This window comes from Culex quinquefasciatus, chromosome 1 (genome assembly GCF_015732765.1).
Source record: "Culex quinquefasciatus strain JHB chromosome 1, VPISU_Cqui_1.0_pri_paternal, whole genome shotgun sequence".
NCBI classification, from domain to species: Eukaryota; Metazoa; Arthropoda; class Insecta; order Diptera; family Culicidae; genus Culex; species Culex quinquefasciatus.
The window spans coordinates 56091502-56109121 of NC_051861.1; the positions used below are offsets into that span (position 1 = coordinate 56091502).

The 17620-nt window shown below is 39.7% G+C and overlaps 1 protein-coding gene across 2 annotated transcripts in view; it reads left to right on the forward strand.

The window, feature by feature from the left end:
* LOC6045521 (homeobox protein homothorax) overlaps positions 1-17620 on the forward strand; it is a 285128-nt gene that overhangs the window by 174211 nt on the left and 93297 nt on the right. For both annotated transcript variants that reach the window (XM_038249283.1, XM_038249286.1), the window contains exon 10: positions 7452-7600. In XM_038249283.1, the coding sequence (XP_038105211.1) occupies positions 7452-7600 (149 nt within the window). The remainder of the gene's footprint in view (positions 1-7451; positions 7601-17620) is intronic.

Consider the following 17620-nt stretch of genomic DNA (forward strand, 5'->3'; position numbering starts at 1 on the left):
GGGTCGGATGATGGATCCGGACATTGTTTAGATACATTTAAGCGAGACCCGGCTACAAAAAAGTACATAAATATCACTTAAGTGGTCAGAACTCGAGACAGGGTTGCCAGATCTTCAATATTTTAGACTCATTGGAAGGGTCTTTTGATTACCTAACCAACGATGGGTTGGATGGCGGATCCGGACATTGTTTACATACATTTAAGTGAGATCCGGCTACAAAAAAGTACAAAAATATCCCTTAAGTGGTCATAACTCAAGACAAGGTTGCCAGATCTTCAATGTTTTGAGCTCGTTTGAAAGGTCTCTCAATTACCTAACCAACGATGGGTTGGATGATGGATCCGGACATCGTTTGCATACATTTAATTGAGATCCGGCTTCAAAAAAGTACAAAAATATCACTTAAGTGGTCATAACTCGAGACAAGGTTGCCAGATCTTCAATGTTGTGGACTCATTGGAAAGGTCTCTCGATTACCTAATCAACGGTGGGTCGGATAATGGATCAGAACATCGGTTACATGCATATAAATGAGATCCGGATATATGTGAAAACACATTTTTATACATAACTTTTGAACTAGTTATCGAAACTTCAAACAATTCATTAGCGATGCATGGGACCCTATACCAAGTCGATTGCAACTGGTTTGGTCAAAATCGGGTCAGCCAGTGTTGAGGAAACTCAGTGAGAATTTTGGTCAAATACATACGTACACACACATACACACACATACATTTGTTCAGTTTTCGATTCTGAATCGATATGTATACATGAAGGTGGGTCTTCGAGCTTTTAATAAAAAGTTTATTTTTAGAGTAGGATTATAGCCTTACCACAGTGAGGAAGGCAAAAAGAGTACGCAATGTAAACAGTAAAAAAACGTTTTGTTTTGCGCTCTTTATATAGTTTATAAGTTAGTTTTAGGGTATCCCTTTTCCCTTTTGTACATGTAGGACCTCCTACATTTGAAATCACTGAATAGCGAAAGCTACAATATTTCATGAATAAATGAAAGTTGCTAGTATTTAAAATTGAGATAAAAAGTCATCGTTTGTGATTGGACACTCAATAATATTTTAACTGAATGAATGTACATGGAAAAGAAATTTGAATAAATATAAATTTAAAAAAACGTTTTGTTTTGCTGACCGTTTTAGGCATTGTCCCAACATTTCGTTGAATTTTGTTGCCAGTGGACGAGCATGTAAGAGTGACATATCAGCATCTGACTTAAAATACCTTTGGCCGAATGTGTCAAAAGCACGATTTGGTCGAAACTGCATTGCATAAGAATAGTGCCACCATTGTTTTTATGGTTATTATTAAATAACCTTTCACTTTTTTTCACTTTAAAAATTATCAAACCATCCACTTCAACGACGCCCAAGTCTTTTGTTGTCTCTACTGAAAGTTTCTGATCGAAGGATTCCATAGGCATGAATGAGAAGAGCAAGGGGTAGCGAAGAAGACGCCATCTTGGAAGTTCAGAAAACAAACACTGACAATCAGTATTATACATACAGTATGTAAAAAAAGTATTTACACCCCTTGGACACAATGCACATTTTGTGATAAAACATGTAAACAATTTAAAGTTTGACAAAACCTAATAATACGTTTTGTTCAGAAACTCATGCCAAACATTTTGCTACAAAAAGCTCAAGAAAAGATTTTTTCTATAAAAAGTTATATAACAAATACTATTACAAAAATAAAAAAGGTGCAAAAATAGTTTGTACACATTCCGAAAAATTAACATAAATAAAGTTTTTTATTGACAAATCACCATGAATCCAGTCTCCCAACTATAAATAGGCATCCTTGACTGATTAAAAAATAATTTGGATTGAATATAAAGTTTACTAACTACTTAGTATAAAATTTTTTATAACTCTGGAAATTCTATATAAAACTTATCTAAACTTAATTTTGCAAACTTTTATAACTATAATCCCATAGAATTGCTAAATAAACATTTTTGAGTGGGTATTACACCGTTTTGGGGGTCTACCCACTTTCTTTTGCACCTTTTTTATTTTTGTAATAGTATTTGTTATATAAACTTTTATAGAAATCATCTTTTCATGAGCTTTTTGTAGCAAAATGTTTGGCATGAGTTTCTGAACAAAACGTAGTTCTAGGTTTCTGTCAAACTTTAAATTGTTTACATGTTCCATCACAAAATTTGCAAAGTGCCCAAGGGGTGTAAATACTTTTTTTTACATACGGTATTATTATGGTTACACAAAGTGTGTTATCCTGGTTGAACTCAATAGTCCCATGCAAATGTGGCAAACTGGAAAATGTGTAATGCCGATTCTCAGTGTACGGGCGCACTGTTTTGTCGACCAAAAGAAAAAAGCAAAAAAAGGTAAACAGAAAAATCATTTTTTCGATATTAATTTTCAGCCATTATTGGGATGAAATCTACAAGAATAGAATTTGTCATCAGCAACACAATTCACGCATTTTTTTTTAGGAATTTATCGTTTAAATTGCGGAAAATTTGAAAATCAAAAACCCAAACAATGATTTGTTATGGACTACCATTTGACAGCTAGTGCTTTTGTTGTGGGCTCTCATTTGACAACCGTGATAATGTCGACTGTTGTCAGTTTGCTTTGGTCGGAATAGGGTTGCCATCCCCTCGGAGGAGAGCACCCAGACCGCTTTCTTCTCCAAGGAACCTTCCACCCAGAGTTCGTACTGACGACCTTTGGATTGCGAGTCCAACCGCCGCCAACGATTCCACCAGAGCAGGCTTGGTTTGGTGTATTGTTTGTCTTTATAGCAGGGTGACGACTCCCAAACCTGAGATGACTTAACGGCCTAGCAACACCCAAGGCCGGGACCGACGTTTTACTTCCCCATCCGATGGAAGGTTGGTGCAGATGGGAATCGAACCCATGATCATCCGCTTACAAAGCGGACAGGCTAACCATTCGGCCACACCCACTTGTAAACTGCAAATAATGAGGTTAGTGACTCAATTTAGCCCAAAATGCAAGTGCTAAAGATAGCACGATCATAACGAAGTTAGGAATCTATTCAACCAAAAGTTAGGCTTTAACTAAAAAGCGAAAAAAAGTGTTAAAATCACTGTGTGCTGTTCACTCGAAGAGCCATAGCTGATAAAACTTTATATATCGATGTTTACTACCAAATATTGACAACTGTCGGTATCAATCAATCACTCTTTTAATTAAATTATTGTTGTATTTGAATTTGCAATCGAAATAAACGCTGCCCGTATGTGTGATGCAAACGCAAAAAAGTTGTGTCTGAATCCGGCGCGCGGTCGCATGAGCGATGATTTATAGGTGATGATGATACATAACGCGCCAGGAGACGTTTTTTAGCCACGGCTACCTTGCAATCGTCTAGTCCGAGTGGAATAATTGAAGGATTCTAATGAAAATCTTCATGCGGTTCCAAGACCCCACCGCCACCGTTCCTCACATTCGTTTGTCAAACACATTTCAAAACGACGACATGTCCCGGTTATCAGTTTGTTTATTGAATACGGATGGCACAAATCGGTTCCGCACACCCCAATTACAGCCGGGGAAGGTCTGTGAGTCTTGTACGGAATTCGACTTTCGATACTTCCGTATATAAAGGCTATCAAATATTTTACCGATCAAACAAACTCAAGATCGTCAAGTATGGATACTCCGGGTACTTCTGTACGTAGGATTAATTATCGGTCTCTGGAATCCAGATTTTTGGTTCTGGATCAATGTAGATTACTTGCTGTTATCCGGATATTTGGATTATAGAGAAATCAGCGCGCTTTGTGGCGCAGAAGGATAACGAATTGGGTCCTAAAATTAAGCTTAAATTTGTGATATTATTGTTCACAACGATAAAGCTCATTTTGTGAGTACTTTGAAACTAATGACTTGATCAGTTGTCAAGGACGGCTAGCTCAGTCCTTTCCAGGACAAAAGACCATCAGCTCAAAGGTAGTCGTAGATCAAAGCTACTGACTACTCATCACTCAGGGTCGGCACAAACTACTACTAAACTACTCTTTATCAATTCTCAGATGTAGGACCTTCATTAAATGTAGAACAACTTTTCCGAATACACCATATTTTAAGGATTTTTTGCTGAAAATTTATTAGCTTCCGAAAATGACCATTATTGTGCAGACGGCTCTGAGACGCTGACCAACGGTTACAACTTTGATCCTTTGTACGACCACAAAGGATTTGAAATGGATTTTTAAATCAATTTTGAAAAATTAACTTCGCGGCCCTTAGCTTAGCGGCTTTGAAGTAGATTTTAAAATCAATTTTGAAAAATTAACTTCGCGGCCTTTCTTGACAGAAAAGGCCCTAATTGACAGCACGTTCCAAGGGGACCATAGTTGATCCATCGAAAAAATGTTGTCTTGAGTTTTTTTGCATTAAAATGACAAAAATGATCATAAATGGTTTTTAAGCGTGTTTTTTACCGTTGTACATAAAAAAATGACGTAGGCCTTTAGGACCCAATTGCGCTTATAGCAAAGGTTTTTTTTTACCATATTGGGAAGGCAAACAAATATCAAAAAACGAGCGTAACCTGTCAAAGCCTGTTGCGCCACAGGCTGATGTACACGCTTACGACAAACCACTAAGTTTTTGTATGGCGCAACAGATTTTTCGCACACAGAAGAGATGCGCACTTCGGTTTGGTGGTACGCGGATTAGGGACCATCCATAAACTACGTGGACACTTTTTGGTAATCTGTTCTCCCCCTTACCCCCATCGTGGACAATTGTCCATGCAAAAAAACTTTTGTGTATGGGTCGTGAACAATCGCAACCCCCTCAAAGTGTCCACGTAGTTTATGGATGGTCCCTAATATATTTGATGTATAAAACCAGGAGAGAGCAAACCATGACACTAAATTTGCACCAACACCAAGAATGTTTTTGGAGAGCCTGTCAAAGATGAATGTAATTTATCCATACATGGCAATCAGCTGACGATTAGTGCCGAACTGTTCGTTAATGGCAGTATCGTAGACGGAAAAACGTTCAATAAATCCAGATTCGGTTGTCGCCAAATAGTTCGTCCTTAAATACACAGTTAAAAAAAATCATGGTAAAATATCATCTCAAAAGGAGTACATCTTTTATGTCAGAAAAAAGCTTTAGTTTCACCTCTAATAATGTGTAAATTTACATCTGGCAGACGCTGGGAAAAAATAAATGTAATCCCAAAAAAAATATCAAACCGGCAGTAGTTATATCTAGCTCACTAAGTCCGCGCCCCAACCCGCACGGCCATCTCGCCGCTGTGAAACTGGACGATCAAAGCCAATGTGGTTCTATGTGTTCCGTGCATTGTATACTGTATTTACTGCATATAGGGTACATATACGATATACGAGATACGTAGAGGTATCCAGTTTCCAGATACGTAGATAATCCAGTTTTCTCATCGGTGAGTTGGCCGTGCGGGATGGGGCGCGGACTTAGTAAACTAGATATTAAGTATCGCCAGTTTGATATTTTTTTGGGATTACATATATTTTTTCCTAGCGTCTGCCAGATGTAAATATACACATTATTAGAGGTGAAATTAAAGCTTTTTTCTGACATAAAAGATGTACTCCTTTTTAGATGAAATTTTACCATGATTTTTTTTAATGTGTAGGCCGCCCAACGAGGTCATGTGAGAGATGCTATCGAACTTTAAAAACACTTTAATTGGTCGAGGTTGTGGCCCTCAGCGTGAGCATGCAATCTGATACGGGTTTATGACACAATTTAAATTAAGTATCGTCACCAGAATCACTAACCAACCCATTCGTACGTCATTGCGACGCGCGCGATAGGATTACTGGTTATCGTCACTGGACGAACGGGGCTCTGGATTTCCCTTCTCTGGAAAACCCCTTATGCAGCACAATTTCTACCCTGCTGGCTTTGAGCAGAGGGTGGAGAGTGGGGAGTTGCTGTTTTTAATTTTCCGAGTCAGTCCCTCCAAAACATTAAACACACAAGGCAGCAAATTTTTGCCATCGTCAAACCTACCGGCAGCCGGCCACACCGCATTTCTATCGGGTACTTTTTCTGTCTCTTCCGGAGGTGGTGATCCAAGCAGGCCACTGTGACTGTTTGGTAGATAAATATATTTATTTAATCTGAATAAATATTGTAATATGTACATTATAGGCATTAAGATTCATTAAAAATAGCCAAGGGTAGCAAAATCTGAGTGAGCTTAACGAATGCGCAGGGTCGACGGTTGCTGACGGTTTTCTCGGAAAAGGGGGGAACCCAGGCAGAAAGGGATGAGAGTTTGTCCGGGTATTGGAGCGGTCTCTAATTGAGCGGAGTGATTTAGTGCCCCCCCCCCCCTATCCCTCTTTTTCTTTCTTTCTCTCTCTCTCACACACACTTGCTTTTGTAACAGACGTGCGCTGGAATGATGAAACATGGGAGGAAGGTAAATGGCAGGCGGGTCCGGTTGGACGGATCCGGCTAAAAGCAGAAGGAAGGGTGGAAGCTTACAACGATGGCCCAGGAAAAAAAAAACGAATAAAGGATACTTTCACGCAAAGTGTGCTCAGCGATGTACATGGGTTGACCGGGCAGAGTCGTGGGCGGAAATTACCTGAAAGTTGAATACAACCATTCCTACCGGGTCGCTGAATATCAGCGGATTTGGAAAAGTCACATCGTACCAAGTCTGCCGACGCGACCCTACGCATCCAGGTTGGATTTTAATGCGGAAGAAATTTTATCCCACCGTTGTGCCATTATCGCATTCTGGCGATCTTTAATTTAAATTCAAATCGGATGCTATGATTTTGCGATGGAGTTTCTTTGCACCCATTTCTAACCCAGTAACAGGTGAAATAGAACAACGCGAAAATTCATTTAATTAAACTGACACGCAAAAGTGGTAAATATCACTAAACCATATACAAATCTCAACAAAGTCAAAGTTACTGCTCACCATCAACGTAGACGCCACCGTGCCACGATATAGCTCGACCTTAACTATTAGGGTGCGTCCTCCACGAAGAACGTTAAACGAAATGCAAAACAGTAGAAAAATCACCGCCAAAGCAAGCAATTTGAGATTTATCATATAATGTGTTTAGTGCACATTTGATCCATTAAGATAACAATTTTATTCCATCCTTGAAAAAGGGTGCATAATCCTATTATCTGTTCCCGCAGGCGGGTGAGGCAGCGCGACGGGTCTTCGAGATCACACCAGCCCGATACCGGGTGATGGCGATGGCAGTGGTCCACCCTCGCCACTTCTCACCCGGAGATCCGCATGCCTAATCGTATTCATGAATTAATCTGGGGCAGTTTCCCTTCTCTCGACGGGTTTGGCTCCCGAGAGAGGGTCCGGGAAAAGTATGCGCGAAAATAGTCTTTAATATTTTATAATAGCCCAATTAACAGAATGTCATTTCTGTCTCTTTTTTCCAGGTGATGCCAGTAATACGAGTATCGGAAGTGGGGAAGGAACGGGGGAGGAGGATGATGATTCGAATGGTAAAAAGAATCAGAAAAAGCGAGGGATTTTTCCTAAGGTGGCAACAAATATTCTAAGAGCGTGGCTCTTCCAACATTTAACGGTAAGTTTACAATTTTTGTAGCTATTAAAGTTTTAGAGTGCACATTAGGGTGACAAGAAAAAATAAAATTTTGAAAAAAAAAATAAAAAAAATATGGGTCATATCCAAAAATTTCAAAATTCTGCCAAAAGGGGAAGTTTAATGTGTCGGATCATTGTCAAGTGTGAGATTCTTATATAAAATTTTATGATAAACAACTTTGTCCAAGACTGACGAGTTTTCAACGATTTAAAGAAAACGTTTTTGTATAAAAATTTATTTTTTATAAACTTCAACGATAAAAGCGACGGTTAACCGATTTCGCTCAAAATTTTCACAGTTACTTATTTTTGCCAAAGGAATCTAATCAGGGGGTACGCCTGATGTCGATTTGTTTTTATTGCCACCCTAGTGCACATCCAACATCAATCAACCATTACGTTAACTTCAATAAAAAACGAACTTTGGATTGCGAGTCCAACCGCCGCCAGCGATTCCACCGGAGCAGGGTTGGTTTAGTGTGTTGTTTGTACTTATACGGGGGATGACTCCTACACGTTGAATGACTTAACGCCCTAACAACAACAAAGGCCGGGACCGACGTTTTACTTCCCCAAGCGAAAGAAGATTGGATCAGATGGGAATCGAACCCATGATCATCCGCTTACAAAGCGGACAGCTTGACCATTCAGCTAAGCATAAGCTAACTATCCATAATATCACATATTGTACGATCAGTTCCTAGCTGCACTCGGTCGCTGAAAACGACCGGCAACTCAACGACCGACGAAGTAAGCGGCGGGCCAGATGCGGGCATAAAAATGTCAAAATTTCTTCCCCTCACTTCGTCTCACCATCCAGCTGCAGCTTTGTTGACAAACAAACGGAGCACGCGGTCGCATGATGGCGGCATCAAGCCAGAATTAGGGGTGATCATGTGATTAAAAATGAAAAAATTTTCAAGAAAAATAATATTTTTCTGACCGAATAAAAAAATTGCGAGCATGTTCAAACAATTATTCCTGATTTCGGAGAAGTGATAAAAAAGCAAAATTTTAATCCATAATTGTTCTTCAAAAACCCCTAGGTCTATCCACGACCGTTTCCAATGACCGTGAGAAGATGCCAGAAAATCCAGCTACGAGCTAAATCCACAATATTTGCCATTATTAAAGAAGATTTCCAGTACTAAGAGAGAGAGAGAGTGGCAGTATCGCATTTGAACAAAATACATTAAGCCGGGAACCGTGGTGTAGGGGTAAGCGTGGTTACCTCTCACCCAGTCGGCTTGAGTTCGATCCCTGACGGTCCCTGTGGCATTTTTCGAGACGAGATTTGTCTGACCACGCCTTCTGTCGGATGGGGAAGTAAATGTTGGCCCCGGTCTAACCTAGAGGGTTAGGTCGTTAGCTCAGTCCAGGCGTAGAAGTCGTAACTGAGTCCTGCCTCGGTGGAGTCGCTGGTAGGCAGTTGGACTTACAATCCAAAGGTCGTCAGTTCGAATCCCGGGGTGGATGGAAACTAAGTTATTAACTTTCTTTGGAATTTTTTTTCTATGTTTTGGCTCTATTGTAAAATCCTACAGTTCCTTCCTTGACTTGGCGAAAAGTACACACTACAAGTTATCGTATCCAATAAAGCAACAAATTACAATTACAATTTATTTTTCAAATGATGGAATGGGAAAGGTAGCACCAAGTGGATGCCCGAGTGATTTATTGCGGGTGTTAGATTTTAATGAAATTGCAACAAGGCAAAAGTAGAATTCTTTTGCACTTTTCCCCTTCGTAGTACTGTTTTTCCTAGTGCCCAATTCGTGCACATTATAAATTTATGTACCTTTAGATAGATAGATAGATACAGTAGATAGGATAAACACCACATTTTCCGCACCATTCTTTCTCCGGACGCAAGTGTCCCCATTGATCCTACAAACTCACCTCCTGGCAGTTTCAGTTGGTTTCCTGAAGCGACTTTTGCAACACCGTTTGTTGCCCTAGACGAGATGATAACGGCCCAACACGCGCGCATCCGCCTCGGTTTTCTATAACATTTTCTTCCTTTCTCTATCTCTCGCTCTCTCTCAGGTAATGACTTGACCCTTATGTCCCTATTTAGCCAAACTTTTTGCACCTTTTAATCCCCGGTAGAGACATCCTTTACGTTACAGTAAATAAAAGCGGGTACTTATGAACTAACTTTAGCGAAATCGAAAAAACGGTTTTTAACATTAGAAGTAATCAATACGCTAGGGTAACCGGAAAAATTCAGCCGCATCTTTTGTACAAACAACAATCAACAAGCAAACAACAGTACGACGTATTATTTGTAATATCTTGGGAAAGGTAATTTGTTGGTTTAATACTAAGTCGCAACTCTAATCATCTTTGAAACAAATCGATTGCGATCCAACAACGATGGCAGTTGTTGAACTAGTTGACTAACGAACCCTTGGTCTACTGAGATATTTACTCTCTCGTGAGCAGAGGTCACCAAACTCGACCTAAATACGGCTTTTCTCAGCAGAAATGCTTCAATTGTGTGACTGCTTCTAGACCGGAAGAGTCTGTGGTTGACAGAGCAGCGAGTCAGACGTGCGTCCCTCACACACCAAAAAAAGTGCTAAAAAGTGCAAAAATGCCTCAGGGCAAGAAAAAGAGGCGGTCCTCACCAGCAGGATCGGTTGATTTGAAGAAGCTAAAGAATGCCGAAGCGCTACCTGCAAAGCCAGGCAGTTTGAGCAAGGACGCTCAAAAATTGTCTGGAAACCAGTTCGCTACCCTTCCTGTGGACGTGAGCGAGAAGGAAGAATTTGAACGACGGGAAAAGTTGCCACCCATTTTTGTGAAAACATCGTCATCGGACTCGGTGCGAAAGTGGCTGACCGGATTTATCAAATCTGGTGCTTTACGAGCTTTCATTCGCTTGTGTGCTGATGGACTCAAAATTCTGCTACCTACCAGAAAGGATTACAACTACGTTCGGGATTTCCTGAACAACACCAAGATTGAATACGACAGCCATGACGATCCAGGTAAACGCCCCATGAAACAGGTCCTCCGAGGTCTGCATGACATGGATGTGAGTGTGCTGAAAGAAGAGCTCAAAACTCTTTAAGTTGAACGTGATCGAAGTCTTCAAGATGACGAGACACAACAAGGACATCAAGTATCGTGATCAACTGTACCTGGTTCATCTCGAGAAAGGATCGACAACGCCGTCTGAGCTGAAAGCAGTTCGGGCAATTTTCAACATCATCGTGACTTGGGAACGTTATCGTCCAGTGCACCGTGACGAGACGCAGTGTTCGAACTGTTTGCAGTATGGACATGGTGGAAGGAACTGTTTCATCAAGAGTCGTTGTGCAACCTGCGGAGGTGAGCACAAAACTCATGCTTGCGAAACAATCAACGAGAACATTGAAGCCAAATGCTTCAATTGCGGCGGCGACCATTCAACCAAGAATCGAAGCTGCCCAAAACGTGCTGAGTTTGTAAAAATTCGGCAGCAAGCGACTACGAGGCACCAACCAAATCATCGCAAAACACCACCAGCATACACGGACGTGGATTTTCCTGCTTTGGCGTCACCTGGAGCGGGATCTGTTCGAGTGGTTCCAAATCTGTAGCCGTTGCCGTTGAATCAGCGGCAAAAAGTTGCAGAGAATACAACACCTCCTGGCTTCAGTCAGCAACCGAGGGAAAACCAACCAGCCTCAACGGATAAAGGCAGTAGTGACCTGTTTTCACCACAAGAACTTCTGAACATTTTCATCGAGATGACAACAACTCTGCGTGGGTGCAAAACTCGCCAGGAACAAGTAAGAACGCTTGGAGCATTCATCTTAAAATACAGTTCGTAGTTTACTCGTTCTAATGATTTTGAATAATTCAAAGAATTTTTATTTTAGTTTTAAGTTAGGATTAGTTGTTAAAGTAATTTTTCTTTTTTTTACCCAAATGTATTCGATTAAATGGAAAAATGTAAAACAATTTGAAATAAATGAATAAATGTGAACAGTAATAATAAAACGAAAAGTACAACAAAGATGAAGAGCATTTAGCCATACCACTTAGAATGTAAATGAAATGTAATTATTATAAGAAAGTTCAATAAAGACATATTTAATTTCAAAAAAAAAATTCTAGACCAGAAAGGTATCATTGCAGTAGTTGAATGAAGTTCTTTTTCACTTCACTTTTTTATAAACTGGCCGTATTTAATACATAAACATTTTCATTGAAGCGACCGAGAGATGATGTTGCGCTGTGCAAAGGAGTCGTGAGATAGAACTTAGGGCCGGCGATGACGACGAAGACGACGATCTCCTGCGGTTTAGTATACGAAAATTTATTTCGAAAACTGATCTTTGATCTAAACCGATACACAGGTTCATCGCATCACAGCCGAGAGTGAAGTTGAACTCTTGCTGGCCTCTTTCACGTCGGCTCGGCAATGGATTGTAGATATGTGGTACCAAAGCGTGCCCGTGCCATCGGGAAGAATGTGAACGCGCGCGAACCAGCAGATGCCGCGGGTTTAATCTTCTTAGGGGCTGTTCCCGCTGCTGCTGCGCAGTATTTAACGAAAAAACGAAGCCCGCGTACAATACAAAAGAACTCGGTGTGGAACATCGTTATAAGAAGAAAAGAATTGTTTTTTTTATAAAGAAATTGTATTATTCATAAAATATATATTTATAAATTTGAAAGTATAACTTGACGTTCGGGGTAGAGTGCAGTTTAATGAAAAAGGGAATAATGATTGCCGTACATGTATTATTCAATTTAACCGCTGGGAAGCACTTTTTCGGCTTGACGGCCTCGAGAGTGGTCTCAATTAAACTACTCCCAAAGGAAGAGTGCTCATCAAATGGCAGGTAAAAAATCTTAATTGTTTCAAAATAAGACTTGCCCGCCGATAAGAGGTAGTGACTTTTCCAAAGTTCCGTATCATGAAACAACCTGCCGAGTAAGATGCTGCACCCCTTCGCAACGTGCAATCCAATGATGGGAATCAATTGGTCAACAATACAAATTAAGCAAATCTTAGTATATTGTTCCTCGTCAACAATGGTTTTTGCCGTCAACTTGAACAGTCACATATCATCGCGACCTGCGTGAGCGCCAAAATGATGCCAAAAAAGAGATCCAAGAAGGCTCCGTAACCACCACCCTCCACCCAGGCGGCTCTCTCTCTCTCTCTCTCTCTCTGCAATCAAGTATGCATTGGCAAGTGAGCTGCGCGGTGGTCACACAAGACGACCTAAAACGTTCCGGCATATCAATGAACGCATTACAATAAATCGCAGCAAATAACAAACAAGCCATCAACAAAGGGGCGATTTAACCACATTTTTGCATTATGCGCGTGCATACTTGGTAAATAATTTGCATTTTATAAATATAAATGTCCTAAATTATTTGTCATTTCGTATTGACATTCAAAATAAGATAAGATTATCGCGTAAGCGCACACATGCATTTTTATAGCAAATATTGTACCAGGAGCGCCAATTCTGCTGGAACCGGCTGGCCTGCCGGTTCAGGACAAGCGATGTGAAATTCAAAAATAAAGAAATATATACAAGAATACCTGCATAAATACAGCCCGGCGCGCAAACAGTGTTTCGTGTTTGCACTTGCACTTCTTTCAGCGCATTAAATCACGATACAAACACACACACACGTGTGCATCAACGAAAAAAAAGTTCGTTCAGATTGCAAGTGGCAGAAAAAGTGCAGCGGAGAAAAGGTTGGTCGCGATCGCAGTATGCGCCGGAGCTGTCTCCACCTACTAGTAGGAGGGAGTACTGTATACTGCGCTGCTTGCCGGGCTCATAAATAATGTAAATAAATATTGTCTCCTTATCAGCCGGTGGCAATTTCTCGGTGTACAAACATGAAAATTGGAATCAATGTTAACTAATGATCGGCATGCCCTTTGTTCCGTTCGCACGGATTGGTATGGCACGGCCGGGCGCCTTGCATATCGCGCCAATATAACCAATGTGTTCTAGGCGCTGGGAAAATTGATTTGTAATGGCGCAACATGACATGACATGCTAGATGGACTTGCGGCTGCTTTAAAAATTGTTGATTTTGCTTTTAGACGGGATGGTTTAGCCGTGTGACCTAGTAATTTATTCAACTCGGACCAAACCATCGGCTTCCTTTGGGTTCTCCCGTCCAGAATATGGAACGCACTGCTCTAGAGAACCAGCATGATATTTGCGTCCGGCAGTGCGATCAATTTTACTATTCCGGAGCCACTTATTCGCTTATCCACTCCAATACACCGCCGCCGCAGCAGTATGCATAAAGTTTCACTTAATGAACATTTGGTGTGATGGTTCGGCCAGGCCCGAGACCGACCGTAGCCCTGTCCAAGAATGGGACTCCGTGGGACGTCTGACCCCCACAATGTTTACATGCCGTTTACACAGCGGTCATGCTCAGCGCTCGATTTATCATTTCTGTACTGCTGCTGCTTCTTTGAAATCGCGGTTCGACATAAGCTTAAGCGCGATTTGTCCTTTTGTGTTTTTAGGCTCAATCTTGCAAGCATTCTAATTCAGCAGGTGAGTTCATTAATATGGTGATTGGTGATCGAACTAGAAAAGCCGAACTAGTGAATGCCAACTCTAGAGCTCCGTACAACCCTTAAAAATTTGGCATTTTTGATTAATCATTTCAAAGTCAACGTTTGTTATGTTGATTGAACTGAAAATTGCCTTGAATTAAGTAGGTATACCGTAAATATCTTTTTTGCAAGTCCGTCGTTAAACTATTTAATTTTACTGTCATTCTTGAAAGATCAAACAGCCTTCTTTTGCTACAAAAAAAAAACAGAATTAAATCCAATTCGGCGATCCTCTAAGGATAAATGTACGGCTCGTGCTGAAAAAAAGTCTTCTTCTGAAACTTGTTGCATAAACTACTATTTTGTTCAGTGAAGTACGCCGATGATTAATCTTCATAAAAAGCAAAGAAGGGGAATGTGGGGCAAGTGTAACAAGCTTAAGAAATGCTCGTTAAAAGCCCTTAAAAACTTAAATAAATCAGTCGGATTTTTTGATAATCATCTTATTCCAGGTTCTTTGATAGAACAGGTTTCTAAAAAAATCCAGTTTTTGACTGTAAAAAATTGATTGTAAAATTATTGATTCTTCGTGCGTTCTACGCAACTTGGGGGGCATGACGAACAACCCGGGCAAGAGGAACAATGCATGGAACATAGGGTGCCCAGAGTAGGGGAAAGTGGGGCAAGTGTAACAAGCTAAGGAAATGCTCGTTAAAACCCATCAAAAACGTTAAAAATCTGTCGGATTCTTTAATAATCATCTTATTCCAGGTCTTGACTAAGACTTTGATAGAATGAGTTTTTAAAAATCCTGTTTTTTTATGTAAAAAATTGATTTTAAAAATTTTGATTTTCCGTACGTTCCACTCAACTAGTGGGGCAAGATGAACAACCCGTTGGGGCAAGAGGAACAATGCATGAAACAACATGTTAATTTGCTAAGAATTGAACTGTTATCACTTGGATACATCAGATTAGATTGTATTTGAAACGATAATATTTGGCTTAAAATTAGATCGTTATCATGAAAAAAAATATTGCTTTGATGAAAAAAAGGAAATTTTCATAATATCACTGTATTTTGCATGGACAATTTTTTTTACAATTGTTTATCAGTTTTTAAATACTGTTATGTATTTATTTCTCAATAAAATATGTTGTTGCAGCGATTCGTATTTTTTTCCATACTAAAAATCCATATGGTACACTTCCCAAGTAGCAAGAAAAACATCGCTCTTTATTTTGTTGTTCAACAATTGCTGCATAAGTGTTTTTATTCGTTAATTATTGAACTAGTGTCAAAAAAATTGGTAAATTGTTCACATTTTGACCAAAAAACCATTGTTCAACATGGCTGTGTAACACAAATGCCAAATCTAGCAACGGATTACGAACAGTTCATTTTGAAGTTTATTCTGACCTCAATGCAACATGCTTGTAGAACTCGAAAAGCAAAATGACATTTGCAGACATAGTAAATTTGACCTTTGGCTTCGGCTGGGATTTCTCGTAAACTAGTTGTTTATGTGAAGTTCGCGTTCGTGTTCTAAACACCGAGCAAGGACATGTTGACGAAACAAGCAAGGATAGTTCTAAAAATAGAAACAACTTATGTTCGAAAGAAGTTTTGGCAAACTGTTAGTGAACTTGGTAAAACCTAGATGACCGCAGACTTCTTATTGACGTTAAGGCCTGCTCATCCAACATAACCACACGTGGAAAGAAGCAGACGCGCGCCCGGACTTGATATTTGGATTGATCTTGGGTTCGATACTTGCCCTGAGCATTCTTCATCAAAAAGGAAAACTGAAAATGCAGCACCGGGAACCAGCAGCAGTAGTAGAGTAGTAGTTGGTAGCAAGCGATGTTAATTAGCACTCAAACATAATTGAAAAAAAAAATCCCAAAGGCATAATTAAGAAATTGAATGATTTTTATGGTTGTTATTTTTTTATTATCCATCATTCATAAATGGCGTATCCCTGTCCAAACTAAAAAATTACAAAAAAACTGGTAGTTAAATATCGTAAAGCGACATTTCTCACAAATAAAGGGTTAAATGAAGAAATAATAACTTTTGAGCGAACACCTTGAACATATTTTATGAAAAGCCTGTTAAACATTCTTGTCTGCCACGATATGTTCTTGAACGGTTATAAAAACGTTTGCCTAACTCCCTCCTGAATCTTAAAGGCAGAATGTTGCTAAACGGTTCTAACGACGTTATCCAACCCGGTTCAGAATCTTATAGTCAAGAGTTCTTATGACATGTTCAACAAACGTTCTCTATGCAAGTAGGACGTGTGCTGGTAAAACTTAATTAAACCACGCACATTTCTAACGGGTTAAGAGATGTTCAACAACAGAAAAACGTGCGCTTTTTCCAGCGTTCAAGAGTTCTCAGGGATGTTGGGAAAACATAGTAAATGAGTTCAACAACAAGTTCGGAAATCTTTTGGCGAACAAAGTGTGCTACTTGGGTTGCCCCACCTAAACAAGATTTTTTAAAAGCTCTCAACAAAAATAACCAAAAGTTAAATCATACTTTATAATAGGTGGAAATCATTAGTAGGGACACTACTGATCTAGGAAAAATAGCAGTTTGATAAAATGAGCCTTAAAACGAACCCTAAGCCTTATTTTGTACTTTCCAAATATTATAAGAAAACAAATGTTTTGAAAAAAACTTCATTAAATCTTATGTCCCGTGGCGTTTACGTCGGTTTGGTAGTTATGTGTTAGTAGAATCAGTTGATTGCAATGCTAGCAACAATTCCTTACACTGGAAATAATCAATATTGTAAAAATTACGGCCGTACGAGCGATTGTTCCTCTTGCCCCATATGGTCGTCTTGCCCCACCTTCCCCTATAGGACTTTTTTCTCAAAACCTCGCTCCACAAGCTGAACATTGTTCCTTGAGCAATTTTAGGACTCAGGGCTAAATATGAGCAAAATCGTTCAACATTTAGCCATTGATACTCGAAGGTGCAGTTTGTATGGGGAAAATCGAAAAAAATGTATGGAAACCCAATTTTCTTACTGTTTGGTCTGCAGGTTGCGCTACTTTCATAAAATTATTTCCGAAAGTGAGATTTCCATAGGAAATTTAAAGCTCTACAACTTTGTAGAACATTCTTAAGCTGTAAAACTCGATCCTGAAAAGTTATCAGCGATTTAAAACAGACATTTTTGTACGAAAAACTGTTTTTTCACCAACTTTAGGCTCGGGTATCAATGGGTTAATCGCAACAAATTTCGCTCAAAATTTGCACAGATGCTTAAACTCAAAAACCGGTTTTCCGCTTGTAGAGCGAAGGGTCATTTTTTTCTGGGCACCCTAATGGAACAAAATGTTAATTTGCTAACATTTGAACTGTTATCACTCAGTCTCATCAGATTAGAAGTTATTTATAACGTTACTTTCATTTTTAGATAAAATAGTAGTATTTTGCTAATA